Source organism: Anastrepha ludens, chromosome 4, assembly GCF_028408465.1.
Source record: "Anastrepha ludens isolate Willacy chromosome 4, idAnaLude1.1, whole genome shotgun sequence".
NCBI classification, from domain to species: domain Eukaryota; kingdom Metazoa; phylum Arthropoda; class Insecta; order Diptera; family Tephritidae; genus Anastrepha; species Anastrepha ludens.
In genome coordinates, this window is record NC_071500.1 from 124,773,164 (window position 1) to 124,797,228 (window position 24,065).

The 24,065-nt window shown below is 38.1% G+C and overlaps 2 protein-coding genes across 5 annotated transcripts in view; one reads left to right on the forward strand and one right to left on the reverse strand.

The window, feature by feature from the left end:
* Positions 1 to 11,544, forward strand: part of LOC128861044 (CTP synthase) — a 38,730-nt gene extending 27,186 nt beyond the window's left edge. The window contains exons 1-4 of one of the 2 annotated variants that reach the window (XM_054098924.1): positions 1,717 to 4,136; positions 6,411 to 6,581; positions 6,646 to 7,147; positions 8,980 to 11,544. In XM_054098924.1, the coding sequence (XP_053954899.1) occupies positions 3,983 to 4,136; positions 6,411 to 6,581; positions 6,646 to 7,147; positions 8,980 to 10,105 (1,953 nt within the window). In that variant the 5' untranslated portion in view covers positions 1,717 to 3,982 and the 3' untranslated portion in view covers positions 10,106 to 11,544. Of the gene's footprint in view, positions 1 to 1,716; positions 4,137 to 6,410; positions 6,582 to 6,645; positions 7,148 to 8,979 lie in introns of those variants that run through there. The other variant, XM_054098923.1, reaches the window with a different exon arrangement.
* Positions 11,545 to 14,710: 3,166 nt separating this feature from the next.
* Positions 14,711 to 24,065, reverse strand: part of LOC128861049 (uncharacterized) — a 59,441-nt gene continuing 50,086 nt past the window's right edge. For all 3 annotated transcript variants that reach the window (XM_054098934.1, XM_054098935.1, XM_054098936.1), the window contains exon 3: positions 14,711 to 15,575. In XM_054098934.1, the coding sequence (XP_053954909.1) occupies positions 14,965 to 15,575 (611 nt within the window). In that variant the 3' untranslated portion in view covers positions 14,711 to 14,964. The remainder of the gene's footprint in view (positions 15,576 to 24,065) is intronic.

Genomic DNA, 24,065 nt, shown 5'->3' on the forward strand with positions numbered 1-24,065 from the left:
GTGCCCGCCTTCATCCACAGAATCACATAGTCACCAAACAAAGTGCCAAACTGACGCCGCGACTTTGCGTGGACAGACGATAAGCAAAGGAAATTGAAGAAAAGCAAAGCAAAGCAGAGCAGAGCGAAACGAGGTAGACGGAAGTGGTGGAATGAACGATGTTGTTAGGTGAGGGAGAATATTTTGCAAAAGGGCATGAAAAATCTGCGAATCCCGCATGGCGTAGCGCGGCGGAAAACGACAAAGAGACTACTCAGGAACAACAACAACAACAGCAAGATGAACTAAACAACAAAAATGACAGTGGCAAAGGAGCTATGTAGTGCCAACCGAGTCAGCAGCAGTGCCCGCCAGCAATGGCACATAAACTCGAGAACGACTAACGACAGCTAAACCATCAACAGCAGACACGAAACCCAACAAAAGCAATAGCTATAGCATAACAAAAGCAACAACGGTCAGAAAGCGCGTGTAACGCATGACGCTGGCATTTGGATAGGGATGAAGATTTGAGTGACGAGAAGTAGAGGTGAGGTATCGTTCAGACACATGCGGCGCTTCGATCGACTAGCAAACTTGGTTTGGTTGCCTTTGTTTTTGGCATTGTTGTTGGCGCAGGAACGCGACAGCTGCAATTACTGCTCTTGAAGTCATAGTCGTCGCCAATAACGGGAGACCATTCACTATGCTGCATTGGCTTTGACGCTTCGCTAGCCTTGATGTTGTTTTCGTTGCTGAGGATATGGAGGAGATGGGGGGGTCTTGGGTAGTTACGGTGCTAATATTGCTCATGGTATGACCGGCAGTGTTGGTTGGTGACGATGATGTGTTCGTTGTCGGCAGCGTTGCTTGTCTGTAGTGAGCGAGTAAGATGTGCAGCTGCGGGTGTGAGCGCATGCATATGTACGTACATACATACAATACATATGTATATATACATGCATATATGTACATAGACATGCACATGAGTATGTGTATGGGAATGAGGATTGATTTTGCCTGTCTATTGGGTATCCATCTGATTTCTACACACTTGACGCGTTTATTCTTCTAACGGTGCAGTATGTATGTATGTGTGCGTGAAGTTTGTAGGCTAGGCATACGTTTGTGCGTTCGAGCGAAAGAAGGTGAAATATTTTCTCAGCAGAGCAACCTTATCGTGCATACATATGTATATATGTATGTATGTATGAATGTTTGCATAGATTTTCGATTATGATGGGACTCCACGCTTAGCGTCTACGGAACGTTTTTAGTTAAGATTGAGTACCGCACTTTGGTAGTACCACATCGATAATCTTTTATCACACGGCTAGGGAATGCCATTCGTCAACAGATATACATACTATTTAAATTTAAATCACCGGTCTTTATTGTGGATCCTTGTGTTTCTCATTATTTCACACAATCCGATTTTCCGACTGGTTTACATCTTTTCTATGAGTTTTTAGACTTACCGTTTGATATATTAAACAAAATCCAGTTTTTATATTTACACTAAGTATCATTGCTTTTTTACCAAATTAATTAATTGATTTTAATAAATAATAAAACAAAAATGAAACAAAAGTAAATAATAAAATAAATAAATAATAAAAAAATAATATAAAAAAAAATTATTAAAAAATAATAATAAAAAAATATTTAGAAATAAAAAAGTTATTAATGAATTATGTTATAAATAAATAATTAAATTAATTACTTAATTTATTTCGAAAATATATTTCGTTGAATTCGAATCCACATACCCTCAGAAAATTTTGATGAAAACAATTAAATTTTGCCAGTTTTTATAACTGGGATCAGATAAACAAAGTGCCGCCGCGATTTGGGAGTTATTAAAAACTGAAGTTCGTAGCTAAACTTCATTACCAAGTGGCATTAGAGCGCCCTGCCCAATGAACAGCAACAAAAGCAAGTGTCACTATAAACTTAAAAGTATTGTGACCGGAGGAAATGAACCATCCATGGTGGCTAAAACTTCAAATAGTACTTGCAAAAGTCTAAATTATATCCTTTATCCATAATTCTTTTTCACACACCTGCATAGTTCTGACTTAAAAGGCATTACTTCGAGACTTATATAAATTTTCTTAAAACTAATGTGACATTTACTAGTGGCATATAAAAAGCTAGACTATTAAGGTCACTGGGTGCTTTTATTCGACTTCCTGGGGCAGTGCTCCAACCCACTAATCTTCTCCATTACATCAACAGCTCTGGTTCTATCTGCCCGTAGGAGGTCTTATAATGGTAACAAAATGGCGCTTGAATGCTACTTGGGAACTGCCGGACTGGTACTTCAGCCAATTTACCTATATGCCTATCCCGATAGATTGTCCCACTACAGCGTTTTAATGTTACTTGGGGAGTGCCAGGATGGCACTTTAACCAATTCACCTGCTTACTTATCAACAAAAAGCAAAATTTTATTGCGTAAAATTATCAGTGAATTATATTCACAATATACATTTTTTTTTAATTCAATTAGTTATTTTTATATTAACATTTTTTTAAATCTAATTAGTTATTTTTTTGGTCCGCCAATTTTATTAGGCACCTTAAAATAAGCGCCGCCTGGCATTTGTCAAACTTTGGAATGGTTCAGGAAAAAAATGTATTTCGCTAACGAATTTTGCACTCCTTATCCTCTCTGCAGTTAGGATTTCCAATGTGATTTGCGCAACAGTCAATCGTCTTGGTTTAATTCCTCATACTTATCCCTGGCCCTTCTATGTCAGCGTTCTCGTATTTGTTTCAAGCCTTTGTCGTTGCTCTGCATTGAAGCGTGCCCAGTGCTTTTATTGTCGCTACCGTCGCTTCTCCGCCGCCACATCCTCAATCATTGCATTCACTGTTGTCGACTTCAACGCTATATGAACGTGTCAAATTATCCGCCAGCTGCATCTGTTGTTTGGCGCGCAGCTCGTCGTTGTCGCGGCCGCCACTGTCGTCACATAGTTGCCGTTGGGTTTTACTTACTTACTGTGTTTTTGCCTCACTCGGTGAGCAGCAACCATCATCATCATCATCTTCATTATCGTCAACGGTTTGTATGTCCGACTCACGGTTTCTTTTTGTTCTTAGCGACGCGGCGGCTGGTACTCCAATTTTTCGTTATGTGTGTATGCATGTGTGCGCCGCACACATAGAGCGGTGGTAGTGCATAAGAGTGATGTCTGGCTGTGAGTGTGCTCGTTCGCACCATCATGCCATTTGCCATCCGCCAAACCATAGCTTAATGTTGCCCTCGCTCGCCAACCGTCTGACTGTTTGAGTGTGTGGCCAGCCGACATAATTCGCATTGCTTCGCAAAGCCTCCGCTTGTCGTTGCATGCCTGTCCGTACAAACGGCAGACAGCTAGCGATTCAGTCGACCTAAGCGGCTTTGGTTCCCCTGCCGCTTTCGGCAACATATCGCTTTTATATCGTTAACTTTTGTGTGCCTTTCTGCTCGGCGGCTGGGTTTACTACTATGCCTTACTTTGCTTCATTGCTTTGAGTACGGTCCTTCTTTTCAGTGCTGCGCTGCTTGTTGGTTTGTAGGAGAGATTTTTTTTTATTTCTACTTGATTTTGTTTTTGAAAAATCGCTGTCGACGGTTTACTTGAAATTCGTACGCAGTGCCGGCGGCCGTGGTTTGGTTAGCAGTCAGCAGTCAGCAATAAGCTGCGTTACGCTCACTCGCTCACTGCTCACTCATGCACTTTGCACTACCCCACTTCACTCTATACCATCGATCCTATTCCGTTTTGCCATCCACAGCCTGTTGGCAGGCTAGCCGAGTACCGAGGCGGTTAGGCAGCAAAGCAATCAGTCGTAAATGAACGTTTCAATCAGTCAGCAGTAACAAACGAATTGGCGCGCGTGTCTCGTCTTTCTATTTTAACATTTAACGAACATTCGATTTACTCCGTGTGCAGAGTATTGAAGTGAACGCAATCAAAATTCAAAACTGGCGGCTCAAAACGGCCCTTCACTAATGGCACCAAAGAAGTCTACAATCGTCCTGAACGTTGAACAATTTATACGCGACGTCCAGGAACGGCCAGCCATTTGGAATCGCAATTTTCACTGCAACAAAGCATTTCTAGAACAAATGTGGGATGAGCTGTCCGCTACACACAAATTGCCCAGTGAGTAGTTACCGTTCGACGAATGAGCAAGATTGTCTGTGCTTGTTTTGGTTTTTATTTCAAACTCAACTTGTTTGCCTGCTCATTTGCTCATTTGCTTCTTTGTTTTGTTTTACAATGCGTGCTCGTTTTGCTGTGGATCTTTCTTGTGCGGCTTCTGCAATGACCGGCACGCTACTGCAGAAGTGGTTCTCAAGGCTAAATGGAAGGGACTGCGTGATAATTTTCGCGTAGAATACAAACGCATTCCGCGCTCGGAGCAAGGAGAATTCCTAGTGGAACCGGCCACATTCGAATCCAAGTGGATACATTATTATGCTTTGCTATTTCTGAGTGAGTTTTGAAACGGTTTAAAGTGGGGTTAAAAAGACGGCAGAAAACAGTGTGCAGGCGAACTCTTAGAAATTATGGGGAAATAAAGGGTTTGCAGTTTAATACTCAGGTAGAAGAAATATGCTTATGCAATCAAAAGTTTAAACTTCGATTTTTTTTGGTTCAATATTTATTTGAAAGTTTCTTGGACGCCTTCTATATATTGCACTGTTTTCTGCAGTTTTCCCCCGCTCTTGTTGCTCAAAGGTTAATGTTTTTAAACCCGATGCATTGTTACAGCTGACCATATGCGTCATCGAATGCCAAAAGGCGAGCAGGACCAGTCCTACTATTTTACGCAGCAGAGTCAAGATTGTGAGAAGACTGTAGTGGAACCCGATCTTACGAATGGGCTTATACGTCGCATGCAGGACAGCGATGAAGAGTTCGATGAGGATGATGCCGATGAGGACGACGATGACACAGCAGCACCCACACCACCTGCTGCTCACACACATTCTGTAACATCAACCACCATTAAAACCGAAGATGCGCGCTCGATTCTAAAAAGCGCTGGCGTTTTATTACGGGCGGCACATCTTTTGGACGATGATGGCGAGAAGGAGGCACAAGACTTGTCGAAGAAGTCGCTGGAAGCGAATAATAATAACAGTACTGTGAACAAAAACTGCAATAATACCTCCTTCACAAGCAATGGCAGTGCAACTTTATTGAATGCTTGCATTGGTAACACAATTACCACCACCGCACAAACAACCACCTCCATCACACCACCCTCAACACCCATATCCAGTATCGTTAGCGCAGCAAGCGTTGCCAACAATTCGCTGGCGGCCGCTACACAACAGCACAAGAAACGCTCCGTTTCGCCTCCACCACTGTACAATAAAGCACATCACCCACCGCCCACAACCGCTGCTGCCGCTAATGCACTCACTACAGCCGTAGCCGCCGCGTTGAATAAGGAGCGTGAAGATTTTTCGTTGAACGGCAGCAGCAGTTGTTTACACGGCAGCCATGAGCATTTGAACTTCACTAAACACTCCTATGCGAATGGTTTGATACCGGCGCTAAAGTTGAAACGTCCACGTTTGTCAGAAGATAGCAATTTCAATGGGTCATCCACAATGGATAATACGGCACCGCTTGTGCCGGAGGATGATGACTATCACTACCTGCTTAGTTTGCATCCGTACATGAAACAGCTGACAGCGGCGCAAAAACTGCGCATCCGCACCAAAATACAAAAATTAATATTCAAGGAACTCTACAAAGAGGATTTGGAGGAAACCAAATAAATTGAAGAATTATTGGTTGAAGTCATAATATGATTATTTGCTCATTTAATTGAAGATAAATTGTGAAGACCACTTCTTTTTAGTTTTGTAACGTTAAAGCTCATTATATAAGACTGTATTGCTTAGTTGTAAGTGTACCTATAATACTACTCTACGTAGTTTCCCTGAAACAGGGAATTGAATATGAAACTCTAGTTTGAACATTTGCTTAAGTCATTATTTCAACGTAAATAAAATGTGAATTTGTGCTAAGGACATGAGATGGTTTTATGTTTGCAAATATCGAATACAAGCGAAACATGTTTTTATTTTTATTTTTTATTGTTTTTGTAGGTATGTAAGTGTTGTGCTTGCTGAAGAAGTTTTAGCAGATAGCTAAATATCCGACGTTGTTGTTTTTATAACATACATTTTTAGGTAATTCTGCTGAAATTACAGTACTTGGCCGGATATAAATCCGTGTCGTTGCTGGTCGCAGAACCCCGACTGTCGTGAAGACGTAAATATCTGAGGTATTAAACTGTCGTTCTTTTTTAGAAATGATTGCTATTTATTTTTTTTAAATTACTCTCTTTGTTTATAATTTGAATTAATAAAATTCAACTAAAATATGAATTTTTGTTTTATTTATTTTTCATTAAAGGTGAAGTTTATGTGTTGGACGATGGTGGCGAGGTCGACTTGGATTTGGGCAATTACGAGCGCTTTTTGGACATAACTTTGCACCGCGACAACAATATCACAACTGGCAAGATCTACCAAAAAGTAATTGAAAAAGAACGTACCGGTGAATATTTGGGGAAAACAGTGCAAGGTAAATTAGGCATTATCATCTTTCCACAATTGTGAATTATACTAAACAATAATTGCATTTCCAGTTGTTCCTCACATTACGGATTCCATTCAAGAATGGGTGGATCGTGTTGCGCAACGTCCAGTTCAAGGAAGTTCAAAGCCGCAAGTGTGCATTGTCGAATTGGGTGGCACAATTGGTGACATTGAGGGTATGCCCTTCGTTGAGGCTTTTCGTCAATTTCAATTTCGTGCGAAACGTGAAAACTTTTGCGTTGCTCATGTCTCACTCGTGCCATCGCCACGTTCCACAGGTGAACCGAAAACAAAACCCACACAAAGCTCTGTACGCGAATTACGTGGCTTCGGCTTGAGCCCAGATTTGATTGTTTGTCGTTCGGAGAAACCGATTGGCCTTGAAGTGAAGGAGAAAATAAGTAATTTCTGTCATGTTGCTCCAGATCAAGTGATTTGCATACACGATCTTAGCTCAATTTATCATGTGCCGCTATTGATGGAGCAGAACGGTGTGATAGAGTTTCTCAACGAACGTCTACAGTTGAATATCGAGACAACTAAACGTGAAAAGTAAGTACTTGCTGAGTTTATCTAAAGGGATTTTGTTGTTGTAGCAGCATAAACAATCCCCATGCATGTACGCAGATTGCTGCAGGAGTGACAGTCCTTGGCCGGATTTTTGGTCGCTTCGGTAACGCAGAACCGACTGCCGTGGGAACGGGGATAGTCTGTGTAGGTCATATTTTTGGAATTTTTTGGAAGCAGATTTAAGCTTCGCATGTCGTTACCTTGACGACTTAACCGTTGTTGTAACAACATAAGAAAAATATCGATACAAAGTACTGGACTTAAAAAAATCATCAAGTAGAAGAGATACTTGTTGCGGAAAAATAGACTTGCGAATGCTACGTCAGGTTAAGCCCTTCTTGGGAGGTTAAAAGGCGAACGATTTATTCGACAACTGAAGAGAAGCCATAACGCGGAAAAGTTTGAAGCATCTTGGCCAATTGCAGCCAGAAGAAAGGCATATACGCCCAATCCAACCCAGCTCTATACTGAGTTTAATTATGGGAACTGGGTCTGGATGAGGTACTGGAATGAGTAGAGGGCACAAAAGGCCATGAGGTCGAAGTGCAAACTTCATAAGAATTTTTTTTATCTATCTATTAGGAACTAAAGAAGTTTAAGCATCTCGTAAGCCTTGCTAGGAACAAACCGGCAATGCTTACTGGCATACCCATAGGTCATTCCAGATTGCGCAGCCACTGAATAGGTTCAGAATATGGTCCACCGCCTCTTGTTGTTTCTGTGGTTAGTTCCCAGAAACTCCAAAACACGTTCTTCCCGTATGCGTTGCCATAGCGAAAAGAAGAAGTAGACATTTAGGCCTCATACTGCCAGAAAGACGCGTACGTTCAGCCCAACCCAACTCAATCCTGGAGTTACTGAGAAAACTGGGAGTGAAAACTGGAGCAAAAGGCTTCGATTTCGTTAATCAGAGTTTTAAGATAGGTAGGTGATTGGCTTTCCGCAACCGAGCTTTGTTCTGGGGCTGCATTTCTTTCTCGTTGATGATAAGGTTATATGCCTTTTACTCGGTCGACAGAGCCTTGTTGGCGAATGAAACAGGGGGTACCAAGTTTTTACAATGGATGAGGTTGCCAATTTAAAACGAGTGGGCATCACTTTCCCAATAGCCCCCAAGTGATGGGTAGAGGGCACAAAAGATCGTTAGGTCCCATTCTAATTATAAATATTTCCAATTTGTCGAAGCATCACTTGGTATGCCACTAAACTGTTTCATACGATATTGTTTGGGGGTCATAAATGACACTGGGCAGCATTTTTTGTTTTCAAATGCCTTTGTATTCACAATAATTATACAACACTAAAAAGAGGTTTGTTGCTGAACGGGCAGTCTTCGATATAAACGTGGCTCTTTCCGAAAGTGTAGATTATTTGGCTCTATTGTCTACTCGCTCGAATGTGTAAATAATTTTTTAGACCCAAACACAGAGTTGACACTTCAGCTTATTGAAGGTTATTAAAAACCTCGGAGCGAGTACTTAGCGCCTGAGTGATATGAATGATAACCTTCGAAGGTTATTAAGCCGAACTCGTCCTCCAACATGTCTTATAGGCATTGCTGTTATCCTACTATTTGAAGAAATATTTTCGTCGCAGAAATGTACACGGTGAGAGAGGGACACGCAGTGGTCACACACAAGCAGAATTGCGTGCAGCGTTCTCACGACATCCTGGATGGTTGTTGAGGTTGTTGTTGTAATAGCATACAAATTCCCAAAAGATGTATGTTGGTCATAAGTCTGACTAGCACCAGAATTTGGGTCCACTTCTTGACTTATTCGAAATACTCTTATACTTTTTGTTTTGTTTTGCAGATGCTTACAGCAATGGAAGGACTTGGCACGGCGTTCCGAGACTCTTCGCGAGGAAGTGAACATTGCCATCGTGGGCAAATACACTCGTTTGGAGGACTCCTATGCTTCTGTGGTGAAGGCACTTCAACACGCATCACTTGCTGTCGGCTTCAAATTAAACCTGAAATTCATCGAAGCCTGCCACCTAGAGACGGGTACGCGTGAAAAAGACCCTACCAAATACCATGAAGCTTGGATGCAACTATGCGATAGTGATGGCGTTGTTGTGCCCGGCGGATTTGGTTCTCGTGGCATGGAAGGCAAAATTATTGCATGCAATTGGTGCCGCGAAAAAAAGAAGCCAATGCTGGGTATTTGTCTTGGCCTACAAGCGGCCGTCATTGAGTTTGCGCGCAACGTGCTCGGTCTAAAGGATGCCAACACTACAGAAATCGATTCGAAAACCGGCAATCCGCTAGTAATCGATATGCCAGAGCATCACACTGGCCAGATGGGAGGAACGATGCGTTTAGGTAAACGCACAACCACCTTCTCCGATGAGAATAGCATTATTAAAAAGCTATATGGAAACCCGAAAACGATTGATGAACGTCATCGCCATCGGTATGAAGTAAATCCCAAGTATGTACCCACTTTGGAGGAGCATGGAATGCGTTTTGTGGGCTATGATGAAGAGAAAAGGCGCATGGAAATAGTCGAACTGTGTGATCATCCATATTTCGTTGCCACACAGTATCATCCGGAATACTTGTCACGACCACTTAAACCGTCACCACCATTCCTTGGCTTAATATTAGCATCGAAGAAGCGCTTAACCAGCTATTTGGCTCGCGGTTGTCGTCTGTCGCCACGCCAGCTTTCCGAGCCGTCATCGGATGAAGAAATATTGGCCGAGGAATGCGAAAAACTTGTAAATGCTGTTAAGCCATTGCAGTTGGATGTGCATTGCTGGAAACGTCTTCAAAATGGTCACGCCAAGGATGTGGAAATTAGTGCAAATGGAGATATCGCCCCAGCAAAAGGGGGCGAAACCAGGCTGAATGGTGAAAACTCGAACGGTGATACAAAAACAAATTCCACAAAGGGCGCAGCTGGTGGAAATGCAAGCAATCATAGTGCACATTAAATATAAAGAACTTCGAATTAGATAGTAGAAATTTTCAAATGGGTCAAATTAGGTTTTTACAATTCTGTGTATTCAATTTCTTACTTTAGTTATCTACATTTTTGAATATTTCCACATATCTGAATTTAATTTAGTAGCGTTCAATTAAATATTTAGTACTCCGCAAAACTTTTGCGTGCGTTTCTTTATTTTGCGTTACTGGTGTGAGTGTGTGGTGGTGGTGGGGAAATGCATTGAATTATGTCTCTCTACCTACGCACTCGCTCGCTCCATTATTTTTGGGGGTGAGCACCCATTTAACGCTTCTAGTGCAATATTAAGCCGCCGCCATACGAAAAGTTCACATTAGTAAGCAAAATAAATCGCTAGAACATATTTTTTAGTTATTAAGTATACCTGGAACGCTAAATGTTATGTATTGGAAAATGTTGTTCATACCTCCAAGACGGCGTGGTGATGGTGATGTGGTATAACATTTAATGTTCAGCAATAGAAATTACAATTTGGGCAGAGACCTTACTGCCTAACGTGATACATGCAAAGCAGACTATTTTTTGTTAGTCTGTACGATTATAGCTTAGTTGAAGAATATCGTTATACGATGCTCAGCGTAGCGCTTCAAATTATCTGCAAATAGAGCCATGGCTTCTTGCCGCACAAATCGAGTATTGGCGTCTCCAGTATCCAATATCCAATCGACAAGTACACATATATTTTTGTTTATATAGTAATTAATATTCATTGAAGTAAACTGTTCGATATTCGAAAGTGATCTTTATGTGCAGAAATTTAAATTCGTGTGTTTTAAAGCAAAATAAATTAAAATGCATAGCTTTCAAATTAGTATCTGTTGCAAATCTTGTTAGGCTGTAAGGTCTTAATTATTCGTATATTTCATATTTATTTACAAAAATGTTTTATTTTAAATCTAATTAAGTCATATCTGCATTCACAATTGTAAAGTTGCAAATTTAACAAAGCCAGCAGTTTTTGTGTGTTTTGTTAGACTAAGGAAGTAAGTGCGTAGAAAGTATAGTCTGTATGGTATACTAGTTTATATACATGTAAAGTTATTTTTATTTACATATGAAAATGAAATGCTTCCTTGTGAGCCCGATGAGGCAAAAACGTTTAATTGTAATTAATTGAAACTGAATGATTGGCTTATTTATAAGAAACTCGAAATCTAACTACAAATTTTATCGTATCGAAATTGTTATTATGCTGTGTAGTACGAGTATGACTTAGGAAAAGACGCAAAATAAATTAGTTTTTAATTTGGTTGCATTATTCGTGAACGCGTGGCTGGGATTGGCGTCCAATTTAAAGACTAATTTTATCTGTACGTGAATATTCAAGAAATTTTATATTACAAATATATTTTAGTATTGTGCATATCTACAAAGAATTCAGAATAAAATGAAGGTGAGCGAAGGAAATCAGTTGTTGTTCATGCTTGGGGTATTAAAAACCCATGGTGAAAAGATTTTTAATGGTGTGGCCAATATCAGACCATTAGCCGGTTCTCAGCGAATTTTACAGAAGCAGTTGATGGGCTGATGTAGTAGGAGTAATGAATCGATTTGCTTACGAAAAAAAATTTTTGGTTTTTGCTTCCTTTATTAATTACACCTGTCGTATAACACTAAGTACTGCTTTTTACAGCTTGGATGTCACAACATTAATCATTATCAACATAACATTTTGGTTAAGCATTTGTGTGAGTTTACAGTGTATGTACATAGCTTTAAATTGTTCTAGTTATCAGCTGAGTTGGAGTTGGTCGTTTGAGCTGCCTGGAGTTCGCCCTTTCTGCTGATGGGAGTTGTCGCATGTCAGTATTCGTATGGTCCATTAAACGGACAATATGATTTGTGCTGCGTTTGCGGATGATTTCTGCTACTGTATCGATGTTGAGGTCGCGATGAATATCTTCGTTTGGGTCGTACCAAGGTGCATCAGAGTATTTTCGATTGTAGTCGTTGAATAAGGTTAATGTTACTTTTACTTGCAGTTCTCCAAATTTCTTGCCGTATGCCCAGATTGGCATAATCACAGTTTTGTATATAAGTTTTTTATTCGGCAATGACAGTTTCGAGCGCCTGCCAAGTGGCCAATCTGTTTTCTTTTCAACGTGATATGTTCTTTCCGGAGAACTTTGGAGTGAATAGTCATTCCAAGGTATCTTGCTTTGGTGTCTATCGGGATTTGTGAATTGTTTATTGTCAGATTTTCATGTCCTACTTTCTTGTTAGAATAAACTACATGAAATTTTTTGCCACTAGGAATTTGCATACCCCAAGCATTAAACCATGTTAGTGTTTTGTTCAAAATCTGGTGTAACTTGTTTGCTGCTGCTTCTAAGGTTTATGAGTTGCCAATAGGACGGTGTCATCTGCAAAAGTTGCTATCATGTCGATACTTGCAGGCAAGGGAATGTCAGCTGTGTACAGCACATATAGTACAGGCCCTAGTCACTGCCCTGAGGTACACCGGCTTCCATGAGTTAAATGTTCAAGTATTTATCTCTTTATTTCACATAAAAGTATCTGGTTCTGCATTGGCCAAGATGTAAGTTCCGGTGCTTCCCCACCCTCCCTACAGCCTAGCGGAGGCGTTTCGACTCCATCGAGGCGATCAAAAATACTGTGACAGCCGAATAGAACGCGATTCCGGCGGATGAGTTTAAAAAATGTTTCCTGCAGTTGAAGGACCGCTACCAGCGGTGTATTGACGCTCAAGGGTCCTATTTTGATGAATACTAGTTGTATAAGCCAAAAGGTTTAATAAAACTGCTTAAAAAAATAAGGCTCATTACTTTTCAATCAAACCCTTGTGCCACACGCTGTCGAAAGCTTTCGCTACATCAAGACACACAGCAACGCATGCATTTCTTTTATAAATTTCTGACAATATTTTATGTGTTACTCTATGTACCTGTGCTTTTGTTGAATGCTTTCTACGAAATCCAAATTGGTGTGAAGGAAATAAGTTTCGCGCCTGTAGTATGAGGTCAAGGCGGCCAAGTATAAGCTTCTCAGAAAGTTTGGATAATGATGGTAATAAACTCTGTCTGTGGAAAATGCTTCATTCGTAATGCTGAGTTAAATATATTTCTTAAGTAGAGAGTGGCTTTGTCAGGTAACTCCTTTAGAATCCTTCCTGTGATTCCGTCATATTCTGGGGATTTATTTACGTAAATTTTTGTAAAAAATTAAGAAAGTGATATATGAAAAAAAAAATCAACACAGTCTTCGCACAACCATGGTGAAAAGACTTTTAAAGGTGTACTACCTAGCAGAGCGTTATTCGGCTCTTAGCGAATTTGAAAGATATGCTGACGTCATTCGTTTTGTGTTTCACTAAGCTAAATCTAAATTTTGTGAAACACAAAACAAATGACGTTAAATACAAAGCCCTCAAAAAAATTTTTTTTTTCACCATATCTAACGAGCAAACCTGTTTTACTGCTGCGAAATACCGTTAGATGGAATACGAGTATTACTTTGATGCTTGTTTATTTTCGAGCAAAGTACAGTCTTCACTTAAAGTATTAGAATATTTTGGATTACTACATAAAATACGGTTGCTTTAATAACCATTTTTTTCCATAAAAATTATTGCCTCTAATCAAGTGAACCGGATTGTATGTTTAATTAGTAGCATCTCTTGAAAGAACATCGCAGAAATATCTTTGAGTTTGGCATTCATTTGAATGGAGGAAGTTGAGTGATTTTCCTTTTCCATCACAATAACGCTGCAGCTCACGCCTTAGCAGTTTTGGTCGCAAAATTAATGGAAATGGAGTTCCAATTCGTTTCGTTTCGTTGAAGAGCAACCCGAAGCCACTCAAGAACAGCCATTATATCCATTGAAAACAATCGTACCCTATGGGCTCGAGGAATCATCGGCGAATACTGTGTCGTTTCAGTTAACAATTTATCTCTCGCCTCGGACGAGTGGATTGACCACCAACATTGTGTGATATCGCACCTTTGGTCTTTTGTTTGTGGGATATGTAAAGTTTAAATGCTTTGTGGAGACACCGGCTACGATTGAGGCATAGGAAGCCAACATTACTAATATTATTCACAGGATACCGATCGAAGTCCTCCAGCGAATCATTCCAATTTGGTGTGTACGGTAATCTTAAGTTATTTTGTACGCTAAACAGTTTTTTTTTATTATTAATTTACCACTAAAATTTCCCTCAAGAATTTTCAGTGCAGCCAAACCGACTTCCCATTTACAAAAATTCCTTGTCTACAAAGGAAATACTTAGATGTAGGAAAGGATGTGCACCAAAGACATAAACCTTTCCGTGTTTCAGCAACATTTGCTGCCCGGGCAAGCACATAGATTCATGTTTCCAATGTAGCTATGGCAACATTGTTGACAACTGAGTCAATAACGCATTTATTTGTTCGCATTGGCAGAGTAATACAGCGAAGTGCATATAAATATGAGAAGTATATGAAAAATACACTTTTAACGAAGTTAAGCATTCATATATTTATTAATGCGCATTTAAAGGCTTTTCAAATATATTTTTTATTTTCAATATTTATATATTTTTTCTCTTTTTATTTTCAATATTTATAAATTTTTTCTGTTTTTATTTTTAATATTTATATATTTTTATTCATTATTTATTTATTAAGCCTACATACACATACTACGTATATTTAAAAATACTAATAGTAAAGATAATTTTTTACACTTAAAAGTACACATTTTCATTAATTCAGCATAGCTTCACATTTATATTGTAAGTACATAATTTTTATATTTATTCATTAAAATATTCCACAAAAAGTATGCTCTTGTCAACCTTGTCAATCCTCGAACCAGCATCACCATCAATACAGGGATCCTCGGTGCTGCAGGTGCTGCATAAGCCGTGGATCTAACATATGCGGCTCATTTGGCAAAGTCAGTGTCGACGATGAGCGATGAATTTGTGGAAAACCTTCTCGAGCAGCTGCAGCGGCGGCAACAGCTTGCGATCGTAGCAAATTATTGCGATTCACCTGACGATAGAGGTCGACACCGCGTGGCCGCGAATTGCGACGTAGCGAGTTGTTGAAGGTTATTTGTAAGGATAGACGCTTTTGTGACAAAGTTGCCAATTGTTCAGGCGATAGCTCGATCACTTGCGGGGCAAGCGACGAGGGTATGCTGTACAATGTGTTCGCATTATGAGAACTGTTGTCACTATCGGTGTTCGCACCGTTTTCCATATTGAATATTTGCTCTTCTTTAGTTGTGTTGCCAGCAGCTGAGGCATCCTTCTCAAATATCTTCACCACTGGCATGTGAGGAGAAAGAAGTATGCCAGCTTTTCGGAATTCCTCCAAGGCATCATCATAGGTAGGCAGCCCGGATACGATGGTATACGATGGAAGCGACTCCACCTCATAGTCCGGTGGAAAATGTCGACAAATTTCAACTGGTTCTGGATTGGTGCGATCTGCAAGAAAAACCAGAAAAACAATATTAATCTAATGAATAATAATAAAAGCACTGGGCGACAAAATGGGGAAGGAAACAAGACAAAAATACGGTAAAGCATTTGTGAAAAAGGAAGAGTAATAAATAAATGTTAAATAATTATATAATTAAAATAAATATATAAAATAAATAATAACTAAAATGTGTTAAAAAAAAAAAAGTGTATTTTTATAATTTTATTTCTTTTTTTTTTTTGTATTCATTTAATTTTATTTTATTTGCTATCCTACTGAAATTCTGATGAAGATATGCCGTTAATAGTGTAAAACAACGTCAGGCAAATGACCATCACGACCACGCTTACAAGACAATATCCTTTTCATGAAATTTTCCATAACCGAATTGCAAAGTGGCTGCCCTATGTCCTCGATAGCCTCACGAATTCCATCTTTGAGGTCTTGAATCGACCCTGGGCTGTTGGCGTAGACCTTCTCTTTCACGTGGCCCCAAAGAAAAAAGTCACAAGGAGTTAAATCACAAGATCTCGGTGGCCAATTGAGATCACCTCTTTGAGGGATAACACGGTCCGGAAACTTTTCCCATAAAAGATCAATGGTTTCGTTGCTTGCGTGGCCCGTAGCGCTGTCTTGTTGAAAATAAACGTTAAAAAATCGTTAATCATCTATCGATAGCGCAATCTATTCACCTGTATCACCTGTTATTGGAAAACCCTTTATAATAGTTTTGCAGTTTTCCAAATAATTTAGAACAAATTGGGAAAACTTGAATATGTTGTAAAAATTAAATCAGCTATAGCGCTACATTCAAGGATAAGGTGCATTGGTCGCAGAAACGACAATAATCAGTGGACCATATCCCGATCATGTGCAGATGACTGCGGAATCTGCAGGGGCCTGTGAGAGTTCCCGTGTGCATTCTTGTTTATCCTTGGGGAGGGTTATGAATACTTTAAACCTCTTTTGGTTGTACCCTCCCAATAAGGATTTCGCCCGGCGTAGTGACATAGTTTGGTGCCAGCTAACCTGCCTTAGCCCAAGCTCTTCACTTCTAAGCTTCTCCTTGATGGTGTGTTGTCCCATAGCAAGGAAGGGCTTGAGTCCTATTAATAGCGAGGCCACAGCCTCTCTCGCCAATGCGTCCGCTACTTCGTTCCCAGTTATACCCTGTGTCCTGGGACTCAAATTAGCTGGATGCGGTTGTATGTTTCTAGTAGATTCAATTTCTCGATACACTCAAGGACCAGTGAAGACTTAATCTCACAGGATGATAGAGACTTGAGTGCCGCCTAACTGTTGGAAATCTCTGTCTAAGTTTATGTCTGCAAATAGACAGATGGCATATATCTGCGCTTGGAAAACTATCCAACGGCACAGATGGCGCAGCGCCTATGTCTTCTGGTGTCTTCGAGCCAGCTATGTAGCAGAGCAGGATATACTCCTGGTGTTTACTTTCAAATGTGGCCCAATATTCTACAGCTCTTCCACTTTCATAATTTCATTTACTATGTAAGTAAGTGTAATGATCCTCCCTTAATGTAAGGTAAATAAATAAGTTTGCTCCCAATTAAGTGTAATGACAGGAATTAACCACCATCCCGCATGTCATCAACTGCATAGTGAAAGGGTGAAATGTTGTCTGCCTATCCATGTACGGACAATAGGTAAGTGATTTAAACCAACCCTATAATTAACAAAAGTCAATGAGAGATTTGAAGATTAAAGGATTAAGTGAGTGCAGGATATGGTGGGCATTTTATTCCGGCTTCGGAGTACTTAGGCAGGCCGCGCTTTGAGTGTTTGTCTATATTTCTCAAAAACTTTATAACATATAAATTGCATCAGACTTTCCCCAAAGAGAGCAAAATTCTTTACAAGAGTCCCAAATTACATCATCATCATTATTGAAGTGACGGTCTGGGTCGAACCTTTGCCGTCCTCAATAATTTCGACCAAAAATCTCGATGCTTTGGAGACATCCTCCAAAGATCCAAAAGTCAGTCCAAAGATCTTGGCGTCGTAACTAACTGTGCCAATCTAGGTTTTCTTTTATAAGGCACATAAAGTTTACTATTGTAGATCTTTTTTGCAATTTCATTTGGGTGCATCCTCAGAATATGTTTGACCCACTTAAGATGTTGAAACTTGAGGTAGTCGGCGATTTGGAAGTAGTTTAGTTCAGCTAGTTGATGTGATCTATCCGTATCGGTTCAAGGATGCGGCGTAGGATTTTTCGCTCAAATATGTTAAGATTTTCTCCATCCGCCTTACGCATCGCAAATCCTAATTATTGTTTTTTAGAGTTCCAGCTTCGTTCGCTTAGAAAGAAACGAGGAACATAGAGCCTTGTATACTGAAAAGGAGACCACGTTCCCCGCTTCGAGCCTTGCACTAACTTCCTGTTTACGTTGTTGCGTCCGCAGAGATGATAGTTCCAAGATATTTGAACGATGCCACTTGCTAAAATAAAATCCTCGTGGTCTTCTCATCTCATCTCTATCATCGGGCCATAATGCTCATCAAGTGAGATGAAGCTCATTGAGTTATAAAGCGATTTAATGTTCAAGAAATTTTATATGAACTCTTTAGCTCCGAAATGAATAATTTTTAGGCCTTTAAATATGCAACATGAAATCTGTCAATTCTAGTTACATGAGAAGTAGCTGATTTTCATAACTGGGGGAAACAGGATATTGAAAAATGAAAAACCGTTTTTATATAAAAAAAAATTTGATTTAAACTGTTTCAATGGCCTCAAATATTCAGTTTTCGTATTAGGTTCTTGATTTTATTTATTCGTCGATATTTTGACCTCAATTAGAAGCAAACTTGATAAATATGAATATTTTTCATTTCTGAGATGACTTTTACTTGAGGTCGAAAGGTTGACGAAAAAATAATGGAAATAATCTTATTTGTTGTTTAATTGTTAAAACGGATTTAAGCTGAAAAATAAAAATACAAAAACAAAAATAAATTATATTTCTTCATTTCAAATTAAAAAAAAATTTTAATTTATATTATATAAAAAAAATTTAATTTACATAAAAATTAGTTGATATAAAAAAAAAAATATAAAAAAAAATAATTTATTTAGGTATCTAAAAAAATTTACTTATTTAATATATATAAAAAAAATGTAATTCATTATAAAAAAAATGATTTATATAAAAAAATATAATTCATTTATAAAACAAATGCTATTTATATAAAAACAAAATGTATGTATATAAAATTTTATACATACAAACATAAAATTTTTTTTATATAAAAAATTTTTTTAATAAAATTTTTATAAATTATAAAATTTCATACATACATACATTTTTTTTTATATGAATAATTTTGTTTATAATTGAATTGCATTTTATTATATAAATATTTTTTTGTATAAATGAATTAAATTTTTTATATAAATATTTTTTTTTATAAATAAATTAAATTTACATTATATGAAATTTTATATACATACAATTGTTTTTTACATAAATAATTTTTTTATAAATGAATTAATTTTTTTCATATAAATATTTTTGTTTTTATTGTATTAATGAATTACATTTTTTATATAAATTAGTAAATTTCATTTAGATAAATTAATTATTATTTTTTATATAAATAAATTTTTATGTATATTAATATAAATAAATTTTTTTACATAAATTCAAAAAAATAATTTTATTTGAAATGAAGAAATATAATTTATTTGAGGTTTTTTTATTTTTCATTATTTATTTATTAACAAAAATATGTATCTACAATATATAAAACTTTTTTATATAAATTTTGTATAAAAAAATCTTGCCGACCTTGGGTGAACAGCTTGGCTTGGAGATAAAGATATTAGGTTAGAATACAAACATATGAATATATATATTATATATTCTACTCATAGTTTTCATGTAGGATATAGGACTTAAAATCCTTTGTAATAATTTTTATTTTTGCAAAATAATTTATCGCACATATTTTATCGAACTTTTCTTTTTGATGCAAATTTGTGCTGCCATCCACACCGCGTTTCACTTCGTAAAATATTATAGCTGAAATCTCTGAGTTACGCCACAAATTTACGGCATATTTCCTTGTGCGCGATATGGTCGCATCTGCCATATTAAAATATTATAGAGTAATTAAAGCTTTCTATAACTTTCAAATGCATCTCAATCACACAAAAATTTAAGGAACCATTTCAAATTATTTCCCAGTTTGCCAGATGGCTATTGCCATTTTTCAAACTGTCCGCTTCGGAAAGGTCCAACAACATGTCTAAGACCACCGCATTTACTATGTACGCCATTGGTATGGGAAGGGACTTGGCTCATTCGATCCACCTTTTGCTACTCGCATGTTGCATAAAATAGCTGCCCCACCTTCGGCTATGGCAACCTTGTAGCATAACGCACACGTCACAATAAAAAATAGTAATAAATGTACATTTTAGAATATCATCAATTTCCATCCTCCCACGCCGCAAAGAGATCTCAACGGAGGGTTGACAAAAGCGCTACGCATTGCTATGTGACGTCTGTAATAAAAACATACGTACTTACGGTGGTGTGCTATGAAATAGAGCCACGCTTAAGCAAAGTTTTCAAAGCAAGTAGCTTTAACAAGGGTTCAAGGTATTATTGATTTCAGTTTTTTGTTTTTATGTAGCACTAAGAGGTGCGTTTTCTTAAGGGTGGCTAAGCTCTCTCGCAGTAAGAAGTTGGAGGAGTTTTTCTTCTAGCAAATTCATGAAAATTGTCAAACGATGCAGTGTTGCATTTATAAAGACAACTTTTTTGCAGAATAAAATCTTAAAATAAAGCATTTGAAGCCTACAACTATCGAAGCGACAAACTAAATTTAGTGTACGGCATCTTCGCGTATGAGAAACATTCTTATATTCCGGTATTCTTATCCCTATATTTTACAGATTTAATAAGTAGTGTACTTAAGGAGAAATACAAAAATCTGTACAGTTTCATACAGTAAAACAGCAAGGGCTGCCAAAGTAAGCGGCATGTTAAGTAAGCTCATGGCAAACCTTGAAGGTCCAACGCTTAACAAGCGAAAACTTTTAATGTACACCACGAACTCGATTCTTTTATACGGATGCGAAATATGGGCAGATTCGCTAATGGTATAATGTCGGCGAAAAACTTTGCAATCTGTGCAACGTATCTGCGCTCTCAGAGTGGCGTCTTCATACAGAGCAATAACTGAAGCAGCGATTTTAGTTATCAGCGGAACCATCCCTATAGATATTCTAACACAAGAGCGCAAACGGAGATGGGAGACAAACATTTCAGGAATCCCAGTACCACGCGTCTCCGATATTAGAATTCAAACGCTCACACTTTGGCAGGTAAGTTGAAACTCTGAACGGCATGGTAGATGGACTGCGAGACTAATACCCGATCTAAAAAAGTGGGTAGAAAGAAAGCACGGTGAGGTTAACTAATACCTCACACAGTTTTTGTCCGGACATGGGTCCTTTCGCAAGTATTTGAGGCGAACGGGAAAAGTGAGCCTGCCAAACTGCATATTATGGAAATACTGAGTATGATGATGCAGAGCATACCTTCTTTAAATGGGAGAGGTAGAACATAGAGAGAACAGCTCAGCAACGAGCTGTTGGTGCATTTCTACCTGAAGAAATAATCGAGAAAATGATGATAGATGAAGGAAAATGGAATGCCGTCGCAAATTTCGTGTAGGGCATTATCCGAAAAAAGAGGCGTGCAATGGAAACTTATGCTGAAGAGCATTGAGTATAGGTTTCTCAAAACAGGCGACGCTGGACGCAGGGTGAGTAAGTAAGTGTGCTTCTTAGGACGCCGTCTTAGCCCTCTACCTCGAAGAAATGCGGAAGCAGTCCCGGGGTGGAGGGAAAAATCCAAGAGAAGAGGAGAGATATTTTCAGTGGAATCACCACACAACCCAACCTCACCGCCACATCGCCAAAAAAAAATACATATAGTAAAACAGCTTTACATGAAATGAAATAAATTTTAACTTCGTTTCATCCCACACGCTCCTATGGTAGTTGAGATATTTTTTATATCATCTTTAGAGGAGAATGACACTTTCCGAGAAACACTTCCCCCAAGAGTTTACTTTAATTACATTTTTCGTACTGCACACTGCTTTTTGGAAGCTGAAGGTATATTTTTGGCATAACGCTGAATCAGTCTTTTACAAAATAGACCTTTTAGATCTTTTCGTTTATTTTCTGGTCATTCATATCATAAATTTACCGGAATTTTCGACCACTTTCATTTAGCAACCAATTTTTTCCTTCATAAAGTCAATTCATTCCAGAAATAAGGAAAAAAGATTATATGACATGCAATTTGAAATCACTTTTTATTCTTAATATATAATTTATAAAACAATTAATGTAAGCACATCAGCTCTATTTCATCGCTCATCGCTGTATGCCTGTATGTAAGTATTCCAGTGTTCCTGCATTATCCGTGTATGTTTGGTGTTGGGGGGGGGCCCAAATGTTGGACTTAAAAAACGGGGTGCTTTCCGACACGATAACGACAATGTTGTACCCACTCAATTGAATGCGTAAAACAAACAAAAGGGTGTGAAGCGATGCAGACACAATGAGTTTTAGAGTTGCTCATTTTTAACATTCAACCTTTACACCCTGCTGCCCACCACCTCTAACACCTGCCCTACAAACACACTCCCCAAAAATATTGTGAAATGCTTTTACGCTTCGAAATATGCAAGATACCAAGCTCAGCATGCAACAAATATTCGAAAACGAGGCAAGACATCTTTGAAGGTGGGCGGCCACATAGCTTAGATTCATAGCATAGACCAAATGACTTGCTCTAGTGACCCTTCCAAGTTTTTTGTTATAGCTTTCTTACTCATTCCCCTTTGCCAGTTGTGTGAGTCATCGTTGGCAGCGCTGGGGAATTCCCCATTAACGGGGATTTCCCAACAATAACCTTTTGGATTACCGAGCAAAACATGTAGTATTTAAATTAGTATGCAAGAAAAGAGCAGTTGTGCCGTTAACAATTTTTGGTAACTCAAAAAGTACGATGATGGAGAGCTCAAGTGTTACTACAATGCAATCATGGGGATGATTTCCGCTACCAGTTTAAGTGAAAGTAGCGTTTTAATCGAAAAAAGTGCACATAAAATGGTGTGGGTTGTGTGGCGTTTTATGTTGGGAAGGTTGCTGGTTTTTACGAGCAAAACGTTTTGTTTTTGGTTGGATGGGGTAATTGTTGGAAGAGAATGTTTGGTTTTTTATTGTCGCCATTTTTTCTTTATTTAATTTGGTTTATTGGAGAATGGTGATGTGTAAAAGCCATTAAATCTACAATGCATAGAATTAAAAAAAATATATATTAAAAATTAAAATAAAACAGAAAATAAAAAAAATTATACTTGATGAGTCTAATTACATTTTTTTTTCAAATAATTTTTTATGGTTTTCTACCCCAATTTTTCTCAAAACTATGACGTCACGGCTCAGCGGTTAAAATCGGTTAAATTTTGACTGACAAATTTTAGTGTTTCTGAAAAAATTTTTTTTATATACAGCAAGTACCTATTAGAAAATTGTTATACGATATAACTGTCAAAATAGTATATGTAAATCTTAAAAAGAATGAACCAAGAGAGAAAACTAACGATTTAAAATGCTGAAAATCCTAGTATTGCGGATTCAAACGGCATAAGTCGTGCAAACTTTCAGCACATAAAGGCATTTTCTCTTTTTGTTTTCTCGAAAATCACGATTTGAAACACAAGGGGCATGCTTACTTTTAACACAGCATACAAAATTTCCAACTTACGTAGATAAACATATAAGTGTGTATAATAAACTTCTGTACGTGAGTATGACTATGATGGACCAGTTTGGAAGTATTGCTACGGGAATTTTTGAGTTTTGCAAATACATAAAATTAACCTAGTAAAAAGTAAAGCACCAGGAGTATATGGGCGTTCGCCCATAAATTATATAATAATAAAACAAAAACAATTTCTTAATTTTAACCAGCTACCTACATATGTATATTGCAGTCATAGGAACACTATTAATGTTGCAACACTAACATGCATATACTTATCATATGTTACATACATACATACAACGGGTATACGATAAGCTGATCAGCTTAGCTACACATCAATATTTTGAAGCTACATCAACAAGAATAAACTTAGGAAAGCGCCTAAAATGCCACTTCCACACGCATACACTCATATACGTGATAGTAAAATAAATACAAATAATAAAATATAACAACAAAAAGAGAAACACGAACCCAACGTGAAGGTCGCCTTAGTTTTTATTTATTTTGCGGATGAGAAACCTTATTTGAAGCCACCATTGCTGTTGCTTTTGTTTTGGGGATTAACTGTGAGAGGGAGCATAAAGTTGTTGTGTACGCAAAGGCAAGAGGGGAAAATGGAAAAGGAGGATGTTGAATGCTGCCATATCAACACCCTCTAAGCAGCTTCTATATGAA